The 23938-nt window shown below is 27.7% G+C and overlaps 1 protein-coding gene across 1 annotated transcript in view; it reads left to right on the top strand.

Moving 5' to 3' along the window:
• Positions 1-646: 646 nt before the first annotated feature.
• LOC100211195 (glutamine-dependent NAD(+) synthetase) overlaps positions 647-23938 on the top strand; it is a 56276-nt gene continuing 32984 nt past the window's right edge. The window contains exons 1-5 of the mRNA XM_065796498.1: positions 647-798; positions 16393-16682; positions 17135-17306; positions 17388-17479; positions 21004-21409. Coding sequence (XP_065652570.1) covers positions 687-798; positions 16393-16682; positions 17135-17306; positions 17388-17479; positions 21004-21409 — 1072 coding nt within the window. The 5' untranslated portion in view covers positions 647-686. The remainder of the gene's footprint in view (positions 799-16392; positions 16683-17134; positions 17307-17387; positions 17480-21003; positions 21410-23938) is intronic.

The raw sequence follows: 23938 nt of genomic DNA, 5'->3' as shown, positions 1-23938 counted from the left end.
ATCTTGATTTTCTTCAGATATTTCCACAATATTGCCTAAAAACCATTTTGCATCATAAACACATGCTATATTAGTTCCTGGTGAAAGCGAAGAAAGTGGAACCATATGATGCATTTTAGAAACATTTACATTAGTATACATTTTATCAAATGACACCCGTCTCATCTGTAAAGTAGTTAATGATTGTGGTATAAAACAATGGTGGTTTCTTTTTCCTGGAATTGTTGAACAAGTAGCATAACATTCTTCTAATTTAAACTTTATGCAATGTAATACAACTGCATCATTTGAAATGTATTGAAAATATATTCCTTTAATATTTTGTTTACACCAATCATACATTTTTTCAGGTGAATTGATAGGATCTGTTAGTGATTGTAAACTGGCCCTAGCTACAAGTCTTTTGACAGAGCCCCCAATGCCATCAATACCACTAAATTTCATCAAAATCTGAGGGAGTCTATGTTGAAATCCTAAAATATATATATACTATATATATATATATATATATATATATATATATATATATATATATATATATATATATATATATATATATATATATATATATATATATATATATATATATATATATATATATGTATATATATATTTCTTATTTGCATTTGTTTTCTTATTGCAGTCATAGATGTTATATTAAAATATTTTTTTAAAACAAAAAAGAAATGCAAAGAAAAGTAACATTAGCTACTTGTTCATTAGCGCAATGGTCCATGGATTTTGAAGGAAACCTAAGAAGAATTCTGGAAAGTATACGTTTGGCAAAAGAACAAGGAGGTAAAATCACTTTACTTTGAGTTTTTTTAATTCTATAACTTGACTTTTTAGAGCAGGCTCTTCATTCTGAAGCTAGTGCTCTTGCAACTGTGCCACCATTGCCCTAAAAATAATGATTTTTGTGTTAAACCTGCTTTATTTTGAAATTATATAAAACATAGCAGAACTGCTTTAATTTGAGACTGTTAGGCATAACAGAAGTAATTGATAAAAATGCATTAATGGCTGCATTCTATGCAGGAATCTTGCATGGGCCTTATATACAGGCCTTGTTTTAAATAAAACATGTTTAATGCATTTGCTTAAAATGCATTTGGCATCATAAATTTCTCTTTATTTTTTTTATTTTATAAATTTTTTTCTTTTTTAAACTACCACAATATAATAAATTAAAGCAAAACAAGATCAATTAAAAGATTAACTCAATTAACCAAAATATAACAGAAATGCTACTACAGAATGTTTTTTTTTCTATCAATTTTTTAAATATTAAATATTAAAAACTTACATTTTTAATATTACACTTTTACAATTTGATATTACATTTTAAGATATGCTTGATATAAACAAATTTCTTTCTTTTCTCAACATCTGTGTAAATGAATTAAAATATGTTAAATTTTTATTTGATTATTGTTTTCTAAATTTCTAATTGTGGCTATGGAACTAAAAAAATTTTATTTTTAAAAAAGTAGATTGTAAAAAAATTATCTTACATATTTTTACTTTATTTATTAATATTTAATTACTTAAAAAAAAAGATTATTTTAGGTTTCCAACTATTTTATTAAAAATACAATTACAAAAATATACATTTATTTAAAAATGTATATCGTTGCGCTTTTACTTGCCTTATGAAAAAAAGTTTAACTATGTTTTGTGCAAATTACAGAAGCAGTCTCAGAAAACGTTAACTAGGAGTTTATTTTTTAGTTGGAAAAAAAATGTTCAGTTAGGAAAGCTGAAAAAAGATTTTTTTAAGAATTAATCAAATTTAAATATTGAACAATATTTTTTTGCAACAGCCTTCATCAAGTTTCGTGTTTCGGATTTAAAGAGTTAAGAGAAAGTTGTAATCTCATTAAAGTAGCCCTCTCGACTGTAGTGACCTTCTTGGCCCTGGGTAGGTAAATAACATAAAATAAAAGTCAAAGTATATAAGCCTTTTCATTATGGTTTATATTAATACAACAATTTTATCAAATATAAAGTTAGTATGGATGTCAAAATATTCAAAAAAGTACTATGCGACAAATCAAGCAATAAAGAATATTTATACTGGAAAAAATAATATAAATTTATCAAGATAAAAGATAAAATTTCAGAAGATTGGAACCACAAGTTTTTTTTTGTTCTATGCGGAGTGAAAGCTTTCACAGTAATCCAAGATACCTAGTGGTGTCCAGGCCCCAGAGGCTATGAAAGAATCCTACTTGGGCCTTAAACTTATTATCTTACAAGGGTCTTATAAATTAATATATAAATTATATAAGGGAAATAAAAATTGTTTTACGTAATTTTTTAAGTGATTTTTTTAATTATCTGATTTAAAATGTTAAATTTTTAACTAATATAATTATATTTTGCATAATAAAATGCAAACATCTAATTTCAGCCGCAAGTATAATTAAAATTTTTTAAATTGTTATTTTTAACAGTTGTAATAAATTAAAAAAACCGTATCAAGTGTTAAATTAAAATCACAACAGTCAGATGAGAATTGGCGATCTTGAAACTGTTTAATGATTTTTAAGTATTAAAAAAAAGCTGTAAAATTTAATAGTTTAATTCAATTAAATTATTTTATCATTAAAACTATCTAGTTTTAAATTTAATTGTTGTTTTTTAGACCACCATATTATTTAATTATTATGCAACCATAGAATTAAAATGATCCCTTAATTTTAAGTATGTTATTTTACCTTTCTATGAATATTTTAAAAATGATAAAAAATTTATCTAAAAAGTTTTACTACTTAATCTATCTTTGGAAAAACAAAAAAAAAATCTATTAATAAATAATTATTTAAAAAAAATGCTATATGAATACATAAAAGATTAAATTCTCCTAAAGTTTTGTTTTTTAATCAAAATTCCAAGTTATTGCGTTAAAAGGTATTTAAAAAGGTGATATCAAAACATGAAAAAAAAAAAAATCTAATTCGTGCTTGCAAATGCTTTGTATGAACACAAATATCATTTCATAAATGTTTTGTAAGAATACCTATTTAATTATCTTGTATAATCTTTCTTGTTTTACTTAAAACATGCGCTGTTTTCGGTGCAAAACTTAAACACCTAAAGAATTTCAAGTTTTACAAATTATCTGGCAAATTTTTATTTTAAAATAAAACTTAGTAAATATTAATTACAATATCAACAATGTTTTTATAGTTACTGACTGGATTATCTTTTGTTCAGTTACTTAATGTTATAAAAATATTTTATTTTAGCACAAAATATTGGTTTCGCACAAAATATTGATTTAGCAATTAACCAGTCATTTTTCTACAATCTTAAAAATTATCCATCACCTTTTTAAAACGCAAAGTAATGATACTTAGTTAACTCTAAGTTACATGTCATTATAAAATATAAGGTTTATGTATTTATGGGCCTTCAAATCAAGCATATATTGTAAAATCCTGCAAAAATGGCTTTTTTAGAAAATCCTGCATTGGCTTTAATGATACTATATTGTATGATGATCTAATCAAAATATTTGATAATAAGTTTTCAAAATAATTAACAAATATCATGATGCACCAAAAACTTTGCTCTAAATGTAATGCTTTTATTGGTGAAATGTACTCACCTTCTATTTGACAATGACTCCTCAAAGCTACAGAAGTGCTTTCAATGGAATTTGCTAATGGAAGATGCTTTCAATTTGACAACAACCACAATAGCTAACACACACTACTAACTTTTATATTTTATCCTCTCACAACTCTGAAACATGGACCTTGTTTGTCAAGGTTTCAGAGTTGTAGAGCTGAGAGAGGGTTGTAATCACAATTAAAGCAGCCTTCTTGACTGTAGTGGCCTTTTTTGCCTGATTGGAGATAAATTAACATTAAAAAACATATCTCATTGTTTTTGGTTTGATAATGATCCAATCTAAAAATCAAACGCCCACCATAAAATTCTATTTGTGTACATTGTCAATGAAAGGGCCACTGGGCTACTGTCTGTCTTTCAAAGAGATAAAATATTCCCTACACCAAAGCAGCAGTTGTTAAAAAATATGGCAGGAAATAACTACTCAAAAAAAAATCTTCATTCATAGCAGCAGTTAACAGACACCTAACAGACTAATTAACGACACCATATTCAAAAATATAACACAGGCACTGATAAATACTGGCTCTGATAAAACCATTTATTACATCAGAACGTCTTTGGGATTGGAACCTTTTTACGATACCTTTAAGTTATTTGCCAATGATATCAAAGATATCATTGGCAAATAACTTAACATTAAAAGTTAAAGGAATTTTCTAAGACTCATGGTTATTAGTTTGCGAAAAATTGAATGTAAAATTCCTAATTGTAGACAACTTGTTGGTATGGGTAATTATAAGAACGGGCTTATTAATACAATATGCTTTAATTAAATTTTTTTTTGATTTATTACATTCTTTATTTTACCGCTTACAGACTAATTTAAAAGTTAAATTGTTGCTTAACCAAAATTGTTTTACAAAAATTGCTTTAGGCATACACAAAATAGCTGTATGTGTACACAAATTGCAATACTTTTAAAACAAGGTTTGAAGTAAAAGAGGACTTATAATATTTATTTTGAAAGAGTAAACAAACTTGCTGTTTAATTTTGAGTCAATTTATATTAATAATTCATGTTACTTATAAATCAGCTACTTGAGATACTCTGAACTGTGAATGTTTGATTTGCAAGATTGGAAAAAAATAGCTTAATGAAAAACATCTAGTAGATAGTAGTAAACATCTAGTAGATAACAAACAATCAAAATATAAATAATACATGATCATTGTCAAGCTCATGTTGGGAATGATCCAATTGGAGCAGAACAAATTGTATCATCAGTTATTGCCACAAAGGAATGATCATCACATGGACCTTAAGACTTAGCCAGGTCATCTGTGGTAAACAGTTATAAGTTTGTTTTTATATTAAATTATAAAAATTATGAATTTTAAAAAAATAATTTTTAAAGCAACTCTTTGATTTGTTTAGGACTTTGTTTTAGATAAAAGTACAGATTTCTATAGCAATTACTCTTAAAACCCAAAACATGATCAATGTTCAGCTTTTTATTGACCTTTCTAATACCAAAATAAGGAAATTCAGGTATACTTTGAGCAAGTCAACAGGGCCATTTTTTGCACAAAAATTAGCAACAAAAGGAAAGAAACTCTTTAAATTCTTTATGCTTGCAAAAGTTAATATTAAAAAATTAAAAAATATGAGACAGTATCCCAAAACACAGATATCGTTCAATGCAAAAACTTGAAAGAACTAAGCAATCATGTTCTGTTTGAAAGAAGACACTTGACAGATTATTTTTATGAAAATTAGAATTGATGGTGGAAGATAATAAGACCAAGACTCATTTTTGAAAATAAGTCTTATTAACTTATCAAAGAGAATTAATGAAATAACCTCTGAAACCCTCCAAAAGCAAACTCAAAAATTACTTAAGAATTCAATAGCTTAAGATATTGGAGTCAAGTGCCTGTTAATCATATCAGCTGCAGAAGTTCCTACAAAAACATAAGCACATTGATATAAACATAAACATAATCAACATAAACAATTTTTAAAATTTCAATTGATCCTAAAATTGTCAATCTTTTGTGTGGAATTCAATCATATTCAAGCAAACATCCTTCCTGTTGGTGTGGCATTGGCTTTGAAATCTTTCTAACAGCAGAGTCTCAAGAACACTCGGAAGCCAAAAGAGACACAGGAAAAAAATCACAGCAAATTTGTTGCATCTGGATCAAATAAAAGCAAATCCAAGGAATTCAATAATGTAATAAAAGCTTCTTTAATAATTGCTGAAAACTCTGAACTTGTTCTAGATTTGATACCACCAATGGAGTTCCATCTTCTTTTGGGGGTTTTTAACCATCTTTTTAAGAAGCTTCCTCGTTGTGGACCAGAAGCAATAAACTAGCCTGTGAAACTAAATATTCAGATGCAGTCATTTCATGATGGTCAATTTGCAGATAATGAGTTTAATATTGTATTAAAGAATGCTAAAATACTTGAAAGAATGACAGAAAAATTTTGTGCATTTGAAGCTATAGTGTTGGTCAAAACATTTAGTCTCTTCTGAAGCGTTTTTGTTTCGTATTTAGGACTAACTTAAGAAGATAATTTTCTGGAAAAAGTCCAGAAAAATCATACCTCCTCTTCCCAGTCATTGTGACTCCTAAAGCACATGCTGTTTTCTACCATGTTCCAGAATTCATTAAATGCCATGGTACTTCACTTGGATTATTAGTGAACAGACTGCAAAAGCAGTGCATTCATTATTCAAAGATTGCAAAAAAAAAAAAAAAAAGTAAAAAAGAAGCAAATCCCATCCTGATTATGGAAGCAAGCCATTGCAGTACATTGTCAACTTAAACAGTAAATACTTTCAAAGTTGTTGAAAAAATCTTTTATAATAATAAACATTAATAAAAAAAAGTACTTCTATTTTTGTGTTGCACAGTGGAAATATATTTATGTTAGCACTTCTCTCTTTTTGATAACATTATTTATAAAAATTAAAATTTAAAGTAAAATATTTTATTTGAAACTTTTCATTAAGTTATAATAATTGAATTTCTCCCTTGGCCAAAAATTAAAGGTTTCAATATTTTTCCAAAGTAATCTTCTATATTTATATAATCATCCCTTTAATGGGTTTTTTTGGGAACCAGTATAAGCATTAAACCTGATTTTTACTAACTATAAATGGGTAACTCTTTCATAACAAACAAGATAAACTGTATGTTAAAACAAGAAATAATTCAAGTGAGCCATAGTCCTTGGTATGTACAATATTTTGTAGTATCAACAGGAAATATAAAACCTGTTGTTATCAATTATTCAAATACAACTTCACTCAATTCATACCCATTACTAAGAATCAGTGATTTGATAAGATAGCACTTCATGTATTATAAACCAGCGCAATTATGGACGCTCAGTATCAAGTCTTTGAAAGCAATGTTCAGATTTGGAAATCAGTTGCCATAGGGCCATCCATAAATTACGTAGGCAAGTATGGGGAGAGGGTCTTTTAAAAATGTACCAGTGAATACAAGGGAGAGGGTGGACAATTTTTAGTTTGATGTGAAGTCAGAGAAATCAGACAAAAAAGCTTTAGTTTTTTAGTTAATGGATATGTGTCTCTACCGGAAAAAATATGTTACAGATTTAATATTAAATAAAAACAATGAAATATCACCATTTACAATAAGTTGACAACATAACATAATATGACAACATTGTTTCCTATTAGAGTTAAATTAACATGCTTGATTGCAGACATTCTAACAAATAGAAATGTTTTTAATTTAATTTAAGATAAATAATAAATAAAAATAAAAATAAAAAAGTCTAAGAAAATTTTTTTTATCTACAAAAGATGTGTGAAAAGTTATAACAAAATTATAAAGGAAAAGAATATTACGTTTTTACAAAATCTTGTGGATTAAAATTTTTGATTTTTTAAAATTCAATCAAGTTTAAAATTTTTAGTTTAAATTTTCTATTCTCACTGGGACAATACGTTTTGAAAATAATAAACATTCCATTCTATTTGTTAGCAGTAATGACTTTATAACTTTCCATTCATTGTTTGTACAGATAACTGCATTCTAATTTAAACTGAATGCGCAATTTAATTATTATCAAATGAATAATTTCTTACATAATTGATTATATACCTAAATAAATATATAATAGACTTATATTATCATAATATATATTAGTGTAAGTATATACATACTTATACAAATATAATATATAAATAACTTACTGATGTATATTTGAAGAAATGGGTTTGTGAAAATAGTGATGTTACATTTTTTCTTTTGTTGTTGGCTTAACTTTTTTTCTTTTGCTGTTTGTGAGCACCCTTCCAAAAGTTATAATTCAAAGTTATATAACAAATATATTTCTTATACGTATTGTTTAATGAAACTTTCAATTTTTTAATTTTTTAGTTTTGTTTAGCTTTAACTTTTTTAATTAATAGACTTTATATAAGCTTAACCGATTTGAAGATATCAGTGAAAATATTTAGTTTATTAACTTATATTCAACAAAAAATATTTGATATTTTAACGTTTTGATGTTTTTTGAATTTTAAATATAATAGTCATTAATTAATAGAATGTGATTGAAGCTGTACAAAATAAAGGTACAAGTGAAGTTTTAGTTTGATAATTTTTTTACGCTAGATATTTATTTATAAGATATTAATAAATATTACGCTGGGTATTTAATATTTTTAACATTTAAGTTAGGAATTTTCATTGAAGTGATGCAAGTTTTGATATTTTATCACATTTTTTCTTTCAAATGGACCCTAAAAAACTGTCAAGTTAGGGAATGGTTCGACTTAACCAGGGTATGATTAAGCAGATAATATGATAAAGTTCAATTGGAATTTTAAAAAAAAACATGCTGAATTTAGCTTTCTAATTAAAGAAATAGATCATTTTTAATTTGATCTTATGCCGTACAAATTTAAAAAAAATTATTATGATGTACTTAATTACAAATATAACTTCTTTATTTAACAATATGCAAACTCTACTGTTTAAACTTATTTTGACTTCACCAAAAAGTTTTACTAAAAATTTTCTTTAAAATCAACTTATAATTTTCTCCCTCGCAAGTTCTTTAGATGAGCACAATTTTTTACTCTCGTAACAAAACTAGCAAGCGCTATTTGTTGCTTCCGGAAAGCCATTTACGGGCGTATTTCATGTGTGCAGAGCGATTGCTCCCGCTTCATCACAAGGACTGTGTTTTCCAGAAAAATAAACTGGAAAACACATACTCTTATGACATAATGTAATTAGTGAAGAAATAGAGCACAATAAAAATTTTATTCACTTTTTTCATTCAGCTAAAATTGCCAAGATAGAAATTGATAGAAATAAAAAAAGAAGCAAATTTAATATAATGAAAGAGCAAATTTAAAAAAACTCACCTGAAATTCTTTGGCCATATTGTTGAAAATGGAATCTTGAAAACCAAAAAGATATAAAGCCCTAATAAATATGCCAGAGCCAAAAAATCTTAAAAGAACTAAACCAAATAATAGGTTTGTTTGCTTATTGTACTAAATTGATGCACAACTGCACACAGTTCATACTATCACTTACTCAAGCTAGAGACTTTTCTAACTAGAGGCCTGCTCTCACATGCTGAAGAAGGAAAAAAGCTCAAAATTAGTCTTGCCTAGCCTTCTCCAAATTCAAAGTTGGGCTAACTATTGAAACAGATGCATCTGACACAGCACCTAGAGGAACATTACTATAACTTTATCTTTTAAGTAGTTAAGTGGGTTTATCTTTTTACTATGGCAGCTGCCATAGTAAAAAAATAAAAACACCTAAGTACTTCAGCACCTTATATTAACATATTTACAGACAAAAGATCCATTTTCCTTATTTCCAATAAACTCACATTTAAAATTAGCAGAGATTAATTATACAGTTTTGTTCAGACCAAGAAATCAAAATACCTTAGCTGATGCCCTCTCCTTATATTGTTTTATCTAAATACCTCTAAAACATTTTTTAATATTCATTACATTGCCAACTCGAAGTAAAAAGACTAATAATTAAATTGATTAATTATTGAAATATCTGAAACTTACCTTACTCCACCACTGAAATTAAAATAACAAGCCAATGAACAAACTGCAACAAATTTTTTTTTAAACATGACTTTCATCAAGGCAGTAAGCAGCCACTATTAGAATTGCTGTAAGAAAATGTTACTGGAAGAAAAATAATAAAATTTATAGAGCAAAATAACGATTAACAGACGACTTAGAAGATTGGAAATTATATGATTCAGGAACACAAAGTAGTAGAAGCAAATTTCAAAGAACTAATGTTCGAGGAAAAAAACTAGACAAAAAATAATTTTTGAAGCACTTAGGAACAGTCACAATAAAAGAATGAGACTTAATTGAATGATAATTTACTCGAGAATGATCTTTAGTAGGTGGCACGAGAGATGCAAGCTCTTTTGAGCTAGCATACATTATAGTATTTATAGAAAAGAGAAGAGAAGAAAAATTATGTCCATGTGACAATGGTCGAAGGATAGCTTCAAAACCAGGTCCAACTATGTTTACAATGTGTTTTTGCAACTCGTCTAAAAAAGTAAGGGCATTATTAAAAGATCTGCTTCAGGTATGGCAACAGTATTCCATACAAGGACAGATTTGAGATTTATTGAGATAAAAAATAGAATCCAATAATGAGATGCATTCATATCAGATTCTAATTTTGTAATCAATTTAACATATTGTTTCCAAAAAAGATCGGAAGCAAGAGTAAATCCTAGAAGACAAAGGATAGATGACTCATCGAGTATGATACCATTCATAAATATAGGAAGATCTAGGTTGTTGCGATAATGATTAGTTGAAAGTTAGGACAGTCAGATTGCTCTTCAGATTTTGAAAAAGAAAATGGGGATAATAGATGTGGCTATTTAACAAGTGCTTATGAGAGCCTTGTTTTCCTGCAGGGCGGAAAACAAGGCTCTCATAAGCACTTGTTAAATAGTTTTTAAAGTATAAATGACACCTCCGGAGAACATTCTTGCAAGACTATAACAGATGTTGTCTGGACCACAAACTGAAGAAGAGTCCAAGTAGGAAATCACTTTAGATACAGAAGCTGGAGTGATACGAATGTCAAGAAATGGATTAGCCTGTTTGTTGGCTATATCAGGTAGAATGTGATTAGTGGAATCAAAAGATGAGATTGATGAAAATTTCTTAAAAACAATTCTGCTTTGTATTTAGATGAGGTAACAAAATCTGAACCATGCAAGTGAGGAGGAATAACAGTTTAGCCTTTATTATAGACGCTGTTAAAGATTCTCCAGAAGTCTTTAAAGCCTTATTTTTTTGATGAAGTATGAGATTTTGTGATGAATAACGGGCTTTGATTTAAACAAAATCTTTTTACAATGGTTTCTAGCAATAGTAAGCAAACATCAGTTTTCTGGAGAACTGTTTTGGCGATAGATATGTAAATAATGGTTATGAAAATTGCAGCAGCACAATAAGAGGAACACTATGGAGAAGAGTGAGTCATGACATAGAATTGTCGAGAGGGAGTAAACAATTTCATTCCAGCCTAAATCCAAGAAGTTGTGTAAGAAGCACATTGGTCAGCAGGAAGACTGGGTAGAAAGATTTCTCCCCAAGGGTCATCACATAGAAAATCACAGAAAAAGTGATTTTCTATGTGATGTTCTATGTGTCAAGAGAAAGAGAAATCACAAACCTAGTTTCCCTCCAAACTGGGTGAATGTAAATGCTCAGTCCAAGCATGTGACTATTGCAGTCAATACAAACAAATTAATGGAAGATAACCATCAACACTAAGATCACAAGATGAGGCAGCTGAACTCAATTTAGTTTCACAAAGAAAAAGTAGGTCTGGTGAATTTTGCAAGAGATAAGACTCAACAGAAGAAAAATTTCTTAAAAAACCATAAATATTTGTGAATGCTAGTAATCAACCACTGTTGAAATTTGACCAGGACCAGGTTTGATAAAATTTAGCCAGGGCCAGGTTTGTGAATGGGGCTGCATAAACATTTTTACATCCTGAATTATATCTTTTCAATTCTAAATTTATGTTATATTTTGTATATAAATGCATATATAAACATTATAATCAACATGATCATCATAATCATCATTACCACCATCATGATGATGATCATCATGACATCATGATCATCATCTTCATCAGGCTTTAGCCTTCTTTATTTATTTTTATTACAAATGTAAACAATCTAGAGCATTTTTTCATTAACTAAAGCTCATTCATATAATATGTATGGTAGTCTCTTAAAGTTTTCTTACTTCTACCACTGCTATTTAATCCTGAAGCTGCTACCTCTCTACATGCTGATACTAAATCACTTTAATCTTCTCTAACAAATATTGTTCGATAAATGTTTTTTTCTGTTTAAGATTATGCCTCCTATTGTTGTCTTGTTAGAGTCAAATCACAAATCCATCTTATCATCTTCTCTTTTGGCAAATACTATACCATACAAATACTAAAGTTTATATAAATATGTATATAATTATCGATATTGTATTCCAGCATCTAATTAAATGGCAAACATATATGTTTATATCCTTATGTATGCATACATGCACATCATTTTATGGATCTGATCTTTCATGGATCTGATCTTTTTACTTCTCCCTAGAATGAATAAGGCAGAGTTATTTGAAGAACTTTTTCTCTAACTTGACTCTTAAATTGAATGACCTTACTGTTTTTTTCATACCAGTTAAACAGATAAATCCATTGTTAAACATCCAAATCACTCTGGCTTCCAATTTTTAAGTTAATTCTCAATTAAACGCTTCTACAGTTTGTTCTTCGGACAAGATTTCCATCATAGTCCATAATTTTTACTAAACTATTAAAAAGTGCTAAGTAAGTCAGGCTTGGAATGGCATGCGATCAAATGCTATTGCTGACCATGCAAATGATTTTTTTTTTTTGACAACTTGACCATAACTGTTTTAATGTCTTAATGATTTAAGTATTTCAGAAATGGGCTTTAAAAAAATGCTGAGCTAAACTTAAACTAGGAAAAATAATTGAGGAAAAAAGAAAACAATTGCTTAAGAAAAAGAAAATATATAAGCTTTAAATAAAACTCAAAAAATTCAAATTCAAAGCAAAAGTTACTACTTGTTTTGTTTTTAATTACATTTCAAATAAAATATTCTCAAACTTATCTTTAAAAAGTTCTAGTAAAGTTAGACAAAACGCTTTTGGGGATTTCCATTTCTGTGCGTGTTTTTTTTTAATTTTCTTTGTTTTAGCAATTAAAAGATGAGGCTTAAAGCAATATGCATGCTATTATGATTTTCTTAAAAAGCATTTATAACAAAAATATTTTTATCATATTTTAGGCTGCCTGAATAAATTAAATATACATATTTTGATCTTTTTTTTTTTTTTTTTTTTTTGAAATAATATCGCTACTGTTTGAAAATAAATAACAATTTTCAAAACGCTATACTTTAGCTAGAAATAATTGATAACTACCATTTCTCATTGAAAATATACTAAATATGAGTTGTAGAAGTATAATATTTCACTTAAAATACTCACAAGCAATTTATTTTCCTAAAAATATCTACAAGAAATTAACAAATTTGCAACTTCTGTGCGTGATCATTCATGAACTGCATTTAAAGATTGCTGTGACTCTATGATACATAGTGCAATCCTAAAAGCTTTACTAATGTTTAAAACATCATTTAAAAAGAATATATAATGCTGAAACCTATATTTTTTAAGGAATTAAAGTTTATTTACAGAAGCTCACGCACAGAAACTTGTACAAAACATGTACGAGTTTCTGTGCATGATTTTTTGAAAATGCCCTTTTACAAATAACTTCTTATGAATGTTTAATAAATGAACAAATTTTATTTGAATTATTGAAAAGTGAAATTAGATTATTGAAAAGAAAAAAATGTTGTATTTTTAAATTGTATACTGTAGATTTCCCTAATTCCGAACAGTCCCTAATTCCAAACAGCTTAAATTCACTTATTGTTACATCTTTTATTTTTGTGGGATTTTTAAAAGGAAAACTGATTAATAAATTGGAAGACTAGGGTAATGAGAATATGAAAAAATATTTTTAAAATATATATTGATACCATTAAAAATTTTTATTTCAAGCAAAACACTTCAAAAAGATTATCTGAATCAAACAACATAAATTTATTCCAATTACCAGCTTGCACAAGTCATTTTTTTCAACCACTAGATGTTGGAGTTTTTAAAACAGTAAAGACCAAATGGAAGCAAATTGTAGAAGTTTACTTGGTTAGAAATTCTTATTTAAGTTTAAGTAACCGAGAGTTTCCAGCCATGCTAAAAGACCTTATTGCAAATAAAGGTTTTTTAATGCAAAGTCTGTCGATTCACAAGTTTCACTCGATGAAACTAATAAGATAAATTCAAAAAACTCTATGAATAGACTTTCAATAAAAGGAGTATTGCGCAAAGAATTAGATAGCATCAAAAATGCTGTTAAACAAATATCTTTTGATATTAATAAATCAGTGCTCAGTGTGCTTAGAGATAGATTAAAGCCTCTTTCTAGTAGTAAAGAAAATTTAACAATAATTAAAAGAACAACAAGTTATAACATGACTGAACTATCTGCAATGGCTCAGGACGAAGCAGCACAAGCTGCTAAAAAAAGAAAACTAGATGAAAAAGAAGCCAGAAAAGTTATTAGAGGAAAAAAAAATGGACTCAGCAGTTCTCAAAGAACAAAAGTTTAAAAAAAAAGAAGAAAAAAAGCTTTTAAAACTTGAAAAACCCCGAAAACAGTCTCAGAAATACAACAAAAAAACAAAGATGTCTACTAGTCAAAATATTAAGTGAAGAATAATTGCGTTGTTATAATAATGGAAGGTTATAAAATAATAATTTTCAGTGAGCAAAATTAAGGGGTTACTGAATAATGTTTCAGCCTTTGAATTACTGCCATTTCAAAATACAACTGCGTACAGGATAAAACTGCATTGCTATATGATAAAAAAGCACTACAAGCTTCCTATTTGATTAATGGCGGAGCATTTGCTAAGGCTGCAACCAACCTGATACTAAGAAACAGGCAGTGACTGTGAAGGTTTTTTAATAATAAATAAAGCAATTAAATCATTCCATTGCAATGGGAAGATTTTAATTTAACTTATTCATAATTTCAAGTTAAAAATTTAAACTGAAAAATGACAAATGTTTAAATTTATCATAAAAAATACATGCTTACTAAAAATATTCGGGTATAACATTAAATTTACATTAAAAAATGGGTTAAATTTAAATAATCATTATAATTAATTTTTTATTTTATTTAAGTTTATGTAAAGTAAAAACTTTTGAAAAGATCAACAATTAAAAGTTATTCACAAAGTAACGATTTTTTTATTGCATTTAAATTGTTAAAACATTAAAACAGCGCAATTCCTGTCCAAACCTGATAAGTGGTTCAAATTTTTAAAAACTTTATAAAACACTTTAACCCCTCCAAATTTTCTATGATTAGTCTTCACTCTGTTATTAACTTCTTTATATAAAGTTTTGGAGATTATTAAATCATTTCTTTCTAAATGCAGTATTAAAGCTATTCTTGAAGACCTACACTCTTCTTCATTTCAAGTAACTTTAAGGGTACCACAAAGTTCTGTCTTTGTTCATGTATTGTTACTTATCTACAATAACAATCTTCATGAAAATCTAAAGTGACTCTATTTGCTGATGATGCAACTTTATGCTCTTTTCTTGACAAAAAGTTTTCACTTTTTTATTGCTTAAAACAAGCAGCTGATTTTTAATCTGATCTCTCTTCTGTAACTATTTGGACTTGAAATCCACAATTTTCCTTAGACAACAAAACTATTGTCAATCGCTAATTGACAATTGCCAAAACATTCCGCTCAAGATTGGTATTTATCTTAATCTGTTGCTCTTACTTTTCACTCTTGTTGAATGGTAGATTATTGAAGAGCAATCCACCTTCCCAACAACCTGTTTTCTACTGGAAATAACTACTGAAAATAACTACTACTTATAATTTTCTGCTGAAAATAACTACTGAAAATAACACGGAGAATTTCTATAGTTACACAAAATGATAAAAAGTATTTCTTAAAATGTCCAAGCAAATGCAACTAGGGGAGAGTTTTAAGTGGGGGAAGCGGAGTTAAATTGATTTATATTGAGCAGTCTTGGCGTAGTGGTTAGTGCGCTTGCTTTAGAAGCAATTGATCTAAGGTTTAAAATGAGCTCTAGGCATATTTTACGTCAGGGGTAAGGAAGGAGACACCAACTTTCTAGTTAAATTCTCTTCTGTGGTGCTCTGTGATAAGATTGTTAGAAATAAAAAAAAAGGTTTCTGCAACATTGTAAATGCTTCTGCTACACGCTCCAAAAGTTAAAAAATGATTAGAAATAGCAGTTCCTCATAAAAACGTTAAGAGTGAGGTTTGACACCTCACATTGAGAGTGAGGTTTGACTCCATTAGAAGGATTCAAAATCGATTAGAAGGATCAAAACCCTTATTTATTGAAAGCGTAAGAAGTCTTCTTTTTTCAAATATAAATTGTAGAATTACAAAATTTCTTCAGGAAACGTTAAGTTAATTCTTAAGAAATAAATATCTTTTATACATAAGTTTTGGTTTCAGTGTAAATAAATATGTAAATATAGCAAACACAAACTGTCTGCTATGCATAAGTTTTGGTTTTGATGTAAACATTGTAAATAGATCAATTTTAAATTGATTTTAATTTCAGCTCGTTATCGTTTGGGTCCAGAACTGGAAATCCCAGGCTATGGTTGCAATGATCATTTTTCCGAAAGTGATACCTTACTTCATTCCTGGGAATCTTTAGCCTGTATTCTTGAGAATACTGTTTGTGAAAACCTTATTGTTGATGTTGGTATGCCAGTGTTGTACAATCATGCATTATACAATTGTAGAGTAATTTTTTTAAACAAAAGAATCATATTAATTAGACCAAAAAAAACTTTAGCAATCGATGAGAATTATCGCGAGTCAAGATGGTTTACACCATGGATTAAGGTATGCTTCTTCAATTAAATGTTATTTGTTAGTAATATTTTGTTAGGTTTTATGTAGGGAAATATATTATCTAACAGTTTTTCTAAATAAATTGTAAATAATCTATTGAAATTTTAGTTTGAGTTAAAAAAAAGCCTAAGTAAACATTTTTGATGTGCTTTGTTTTTATTTATTTCTTTAATACTAGGTATGTTTGTTTTTTTTAATTTTAGATGAAAAGTTTTTTGTGAATTATTTTTGTTTAGATTGTTGACTTTTATAGAGTTATAAAAATACTTTTAACATACACTCTTTATGTTGTTTAAAAAGATATTAAATGTTTATTAAATAATCATTAGGCACAATTTATTAAAGCAAGACCTTTTTTTTTTTGAGTTGGAGGTTTAATGAACTAGTTATCAGCTTGGATTCTTAAAAAAAAAACTTCATGTTTTATTATATTCTTTAAAAAGGATTATGAATATGAAGAACTAATGCTTCCTCCAATCATTACAAAGATTACTGGGCAAGTCAAAGTTCCATTTGGAGAAGCAATCATTGTTACTAGAGATACTGTATTAGGGTGTGAAGTTTGCCAAGAATTGTTTTCACCACAATCTCCGCATTTAAACATGGCTTTGCAAGGTATTTTTTTTTAAGATCATCTTTTTTTAATTACCTTTCATAACATTAAATGTTTAGGTTTAATTTTTCATTTATTTACAGGTGTTGAAATTGTAACTAACGGAAGCGCTTCAAACTTTGAATTGCAGAAAATGAGTAAAAGAATAAAGCTTATTTCTGATGCTACTTCCAAGGTTTTAAGCTTTATTTTGTATTTCTGTCTCAGTTTTATTGAAAAAGAGAATAGCACGTTTGTAAAGATTTTGAGCTAAAATCTGAAACAAAAATTGCACAAAAACCAAATAGAAATAGAAATAGAATTTGGTTCAACCCTCTGTACAGCATAAATGTTTCAACAAATATTGAAAAACATTATTTAATAGATCAACATTTCTTCAGACTAATAAATTGCACAAAATTTTTAACAGAAACAATTTTTACTATTAAAGTTACAGCTGTACAAAATATAAGGAAAGAATTAATAAATTAATAAAAGTGAATTTTTTAAAGAAAAAAATATTGAAAATTATAATTGCAAACAGAAAAATTGATGGCTCTATGAATGGTAGATGTTTATCAAAAAAAAATTATTTAAAAATGTATTATTTTCTCACAAAATAAACCTGATAAACAATATATTGGCTTAACTGAAGGCAAATGGAAAAAACAGTACGCCAACCACAAACAATCTTTTAAACATTTGTTATAAACCTTATGTTTCCATTAAAATAACTGTCTTGTAATTCAGATTATTTAATCCTATAAAAAGATGTTATAAAAAAATTATTTAAATTGTGTTAGATAAATTAAATAATTGTATAGTTTAATAACTTCAAAATCGCAATTTTCCTACAACATTGATTTTCCAGCACATTAAATACTTCATTTTGTACAACCTTGTCCTAAATGAAAGAAATATTGTTTCAATATGTTTATTTGTATTATTATAAAGAATTTGATACTTTGTAAGTATCTGAAAATAGTTATGGACACAACTTGTTTAATATACCACATAACACATATTGTTAATCAGGGAATCACAAGCTTTTGATGCCTCTTTTACAAGTTTCATTTGTTTTTTTTTAAGAAAGAGTTTTTAAGGTTAAGAGAATTTTCGTTCTTTTTGATGCCGTTTTTTTTTTTGATGTCGCTCTTTTTGATACCATTCTTTTTGAAAGTTTTAAAACTCTATATAATCATCAGATATTGCATTCTTTTAAAATAAAGTTTTCCAAAATGACCCAAGAACCAGTTCTAAAGCATGATTGCGGCATGCCAGACAGAATTTATAGATTTGCATTCCTCAAGAAGAGTTGCATCTCCGTTTCTTACTCCAGTATTACTAAATCTTCTAGGATTCCTTTACAGATAGAATGTCCTGTACTTGACTAAATTGCTTTTATAGATAAAACCTTCCTCATAGTTTGGAAGACTACTTACTAAAATAAATTTATTTTCAAACTTTTTACCAGGAAACCAGAAAACCTTTTTCTGTATTTGTACTTGGTCTCATTTTTTTTACATAATTTTTCCAATTTGAATATATGATTTATTGTTTGTTTAAAGCCTTGAATGAGTAAATCTTTTTTTGGAAAATATTTATATTACACTTTGCAAGCTTTCTCCATTTGTCATGTAGCTTAATAATATTTTTAACAATTTCCTGCTTGCAAAGAATTTCAGCTTTATATTAGATTATCCCAAAAAACTTTAACAGTTGCAAAGAATTTCAGCCCAAAAAACTTTAACAGTTTTAATTGTTAATTTTGCACTTTGTAATTTTTTTTTACTTAAATTTTGAAATGCTGCTTTTATTACTTAATTTATTTGCACATATAAAAACACTTAAAATGAATTGTACATCATTTTCAAGTGATACCTTAACAAGGCCGAACATTCAATTAAAAGTATCAAATTCAAAAATAAATATAAAAGTTGGTGCTTTAACACTTTGGAAAAATCTTAAAAAAGATGAACCTAAAAAGTCTGTAGACATCTCGAGTAATACACAGAGAGCTGGTGACTGACACTATAGAACTATAGTCTTCAAGTGGATAACCAACCATGCATATTTGTTGAATTCAATACTTTTGTGTATTTCTTTTAAATTGAATCCACCAGATTGTTTTTTAAAGATTTATTTTATTTTCTTTTATGTATAAGAGGTTGTTAAAATGAATTAAATATGTATGACTGTCAGATAAATAAAAAAAAATGTAAAACATATTGTTTAAATTCTTCAAAACAAATATAAAATTGAATATAATTACAGTTTCATTAATTTTTACTAATTGTACACTTTCTTTTTTAATCAACTAAATGATATTATATCTAACTTAATGTCAATTTCATATTCAACATATAGTTTTGTTTGTTACATGTACTTTTTATGTGAACTAATGTCAATACATAAACTTCAAATTTTTTCATTAAATTACTGACATATCATAGAGTTATCCGCCTGCTTGTCAACTGTTAGTGCTAATTTAATGTTTTTCTCCTTTAGATCCTTTATAATACTGTTTCTTTTCTTTTTTTTTTATTTCATAAAATTTTTAAATGCACTTTGTTACAATAGTAAGAATTTTAGCTTTTACTTCCAATGCACCCATTAATTTAATTAAATAAATTAAATAATTGTATAGTTTAATAATTTTAATAAATTAAAGCCCTTAATTCTAATATACCCAATAATTGCTTGTGATTTCACTATAGATTTCATTGAAAAAACCATCCTCTACACATTACGATAAAATTTTCTCTGTTTTGGTTTTATTAAATAATTTTATATTATTGTCAGCATAAGTACTTTTAAACTTTTTCAAAGTCGATGGTTCAGGGTTTTCATGGTTCACTTTGTTCACAGCTCTGTTGTCTGATGGCTCACTTTGTTTACAGCTCTAATGAATTTTTAGTAGTAGCAGATAGGCTAAAGGAAGTTATGAAAACCTAATGAATGTTTAAAATGTGAAGTGGTATTGTCGATAATTCTTTACATCCTAGTTGTTTACTGCAATGCTTAAAGAAAGCAATATCTCTATTTTTTTCATTTCTTTTAATATGGTTCCAAACTTCAGATCGTTTTGACATTACTACAACTTTTAAAGTTTTAGAAATCTAAAAATTTCTAATAAATTTAATATATTAATATATTTAAAGTGAAATATTATTCTAAAATTTTGAGTATAAAGTCACTTATTAAACTAAATACTTATTTAAATATGCTTATAAGTTGTTGCATGACCAATTTAAAACAGACTGGAAACTGTTATTACATAGTAAAGTAGCTTAAAATAATGATAAAAAATAATAGAAATCATAAAGTAAGCAAAAAGAAACTGAAGGCAATTTAATAAAAGATAAAAAAAAATTTTCAAATAGTCAAAACAGATTATAAACGGATAATCAGATATTCAGATATCTGGATTGAAAACCCTAGTTCAAACTGAGGATTTAGTTGTCCTGGCTGAGGATTTAGTTGTTCGGACTGAGGATTTAGTTGTTAGTGTTTGAGAATAAGATTTGTTAAATATTCAAAAACACAAAATAATTTAAAAAAAAATTGTGAAATTTTACAGTAGAATAATGATGTTTAAAGTAAAGTTGGACATAAGTGTTTTTCTTGTATGCTTGATAACTTGTGTCAAGCTTACAAGAAAAAGGGTACAATAGCCAGGTATTACTACAGTTAACAACATTGATTTCTTTTTATTTTTAGTTAGGTGGAGTTTATTTATATTCAGCTATCAAGGGTTGTGATGGAGAACGATTATATTATGATGGACCATGTATGATTTTTAAGAATGGAGAATTAGTAGGACAAGGTAAACAGTTTTCTTTAAATGAAGTTGAAGTAGTCTCTTCAACAATTGATTTAGAAGATGTTAGTCTCTATCGGAGAAGTTCCCAGTTTGGCACCAAAACGTCTTTAAGCCAAAAGTATTCAAAGCTGGACATTGATTTTTGTCTTTGTGTTTCAAACAGTTTTTTTGCTCCACTCAGTCCTGTTATAGATCCAGTAATTTATCAACCAGAAGAAGAGATTGCGCTTGGACCAGCTTGTTGGTTGTGGGATTATTTAAGAAGAAGCGGAATGGGTGGATTTTTTTTACCACTCAGTGGTGGTAAGTATTTTTACTTTACATTCTTAACATTGAATTCAATTTTAACTATCTTATTTTATGTTATTTCAGGTTTGTTAGAATACGCATTTGTAATGCATTACTAATAATTAAGTTTTATTTCATTTTATAATTTACTTTAATATAATTTGTTTATTTATTTTAATGCTATATTGTAAATTGTATTTTTTATTTTTTGATACAATAATGCATAACAAGCAAGCAGTTTTTAAAAATTCTGGAGAACATTTTAATCCCTCCAACTATCCTCCTATCAGTCTTCTCTCTATTATTAGCAATGTCTTTAAGTTTTTTATCAACTAATTTCTGACATCCAACCTAATAAGTTATCCTATGACAATCAATATGGGTTTTGATCTTCTTGCTCTACAGCTGACTTGCCTACTACTACTACTACAGCTGACTCACCTACTACTACTTTATACTTTTATTATTACTTTTATACTACTTTTCTGCTGTGACTGAAAGATTCTGTTATGCATTAGATGTGGGCGACAAAGCAAAATTTATTGCTCTTGATCTAAAGTTTTCAGACTAGTCTTCTCTATAAACCTACTTCACATGGGAAAATTTTTAGATTATTAAATTCTCGAAGGCCAACTCTTTTCTTCATTTCCAGTAACTTTTGGAGTACTTCAAGGTTCTATCCTTGGTTCTTTTTTGTTTCTTATCTACATTATTGATCTTCCTGACAATCCTACTTCTAAAGTGGTTCTATTTGCTGATGACTCAACTTTATGCTTCTGTCTTGAAGTCTTTTCTTTTCGATCACTTAGAACAGGCAGCCAATCTTAAATTTAAGAGATCAGATTATGTAACAGCTTGGGGCTTGCAATGGTTCATGAATTTTAACTCCAAAAAAGCCCAGTTGCTTCTTGCAAGCAACTATCTCAATATTGTAGAGATTCATATATTATTGAATGGCAGCTCTTCTACTGAGTCATCTTTTCTATGTCTTCTTTAATTATTATTCACCCTGGCCATGGAAACCATATATTCAATCAATTGCAAAGTTAACATCTGCTTAGGTTGCTTCTCTGTATTGTTCTTGCCATTATGTTATTCCTGATTCCATTCTTTATCTTTGCAAATCTCTGGTTTTCCTCATATGGAATACTTTTATCATATTTGGGCTGGCTCTTCTAATAATGCTCTTCCTCTTCTAGACAAAGTCTGAAAACGCATTGTAAATGTAGTTGGACCTGCTTTATCTACCAATCTTAAGCCTGCTTATCTACCTTATCTTAAGCCTGCTTATCTACCTTATCTTAAGCCTCTCTCCATCGTTGCAAAGTTTTCATTCTCTTTTTATAAATATTTGCATGGTTGCTGCTCAAAGAAATTATCTTCCATCAACCAAAACTCATTCTTGATTGACTCCTTGTTCAACAAAATTGCATCTTTTTACTTTATCTGTTCCTTCATGCTCTAAAAATTTTGTAATATCTAAAAAATTTTTAGTCATCTAGTTTTTTTTCAAAAGCACTGTTGCTTTGAAAATCTCTCCTATGTCGTGTTTTCCTGACTCATAAAACCTATAACTTTTCAAGTCTTATGACAACCGTTTTCTTGCTCTATAACTTAATTTAAAAATATGTGCATGAAGAAAAGATTTTTCTTGCTTTTTTTTTATAATTTGTATTTGTATTTTTTATATATCTTGCTTGCTTATAATTTTTTTTGTTTTTGAATTATTATTCAAACATTTAAAAAAGAAAAGTTTATCTGAAACAGTCTTCAAATGCAAATGTCAAAAGTTATTCACCATGATTGATAACACAGGTCTACAAAAAAAATATTTTTTTTTGTCGGATGAGATATTTAAATTGGTTTTTATGTATTTTTTAATGCTGATTTCAAATCTATATTTACTTTTTGTTGGCAAGCTCTAGTTTTTTTTTTGCAAGTTTCAATTTTTCAAAAATGAGGTTTTTATCGGCATTTTTATTAAATAGTGATGAAATAGTAATCATGACATTGTTTTTCTTCTAAACCAAATATATAATATGATGGCTTCTTCAAATTGACATAGGTGTAAACATAATTCTACTCATTCTATTATATCTATGGCTGCTATACAGTTGTAAGACAAAGACAAAAAATTACTAATTTTTAAAACTAGCGTATTTTGATGTTAAACTTAATGACTAAGATAAAAAGTAGTTGCAAAGAGAGACTTCAAGATTAGACAAAAGATAAGAAAAATTTCCCTTTTGGAGTCCCCATGGTGTGGACAGATAAACTGCTATATTTGTGTTGTCAATACCTATAGTATTGGAAAATTAAAGCAACAATTAATGTTTATTCCAGCATCCCTTCCGCTATTAGACCAATTCAACATTCTGAAAAAATTCCAATTCCAATTTTTAAAGGTTTACTTTTGTTAGATGATGAAAAAGTATGTCTGCTACAAAAATGGAAGCATTCATATCAGTTTTAGGAGATTTCTCAAATTTTAGTGTGTGAGGACATTCTAAGCAGCAGAACTATTAGCCTCTCAGTTAAAGGAAA

The sequence above is a fragment of the Hydra vulgaris genome, chromosome 04, assembly GCF_038396675.1.
Source record: "Hydra vulgaris chromosome 04, alternate assembly HydraT2T_AEP".
Taxonomy (NCBI): Eukaryota; Metazoa; Cnidaria; class Hydrozoa; order Anthoathecata; family Hydridae; genus Hydra; species Hydra vulgaris.
The sequence above is the reverse complement of the archived record's forward strand: the minus strand, read 5'-3'. Positions and strand labels throughout refer to the sequence as shown.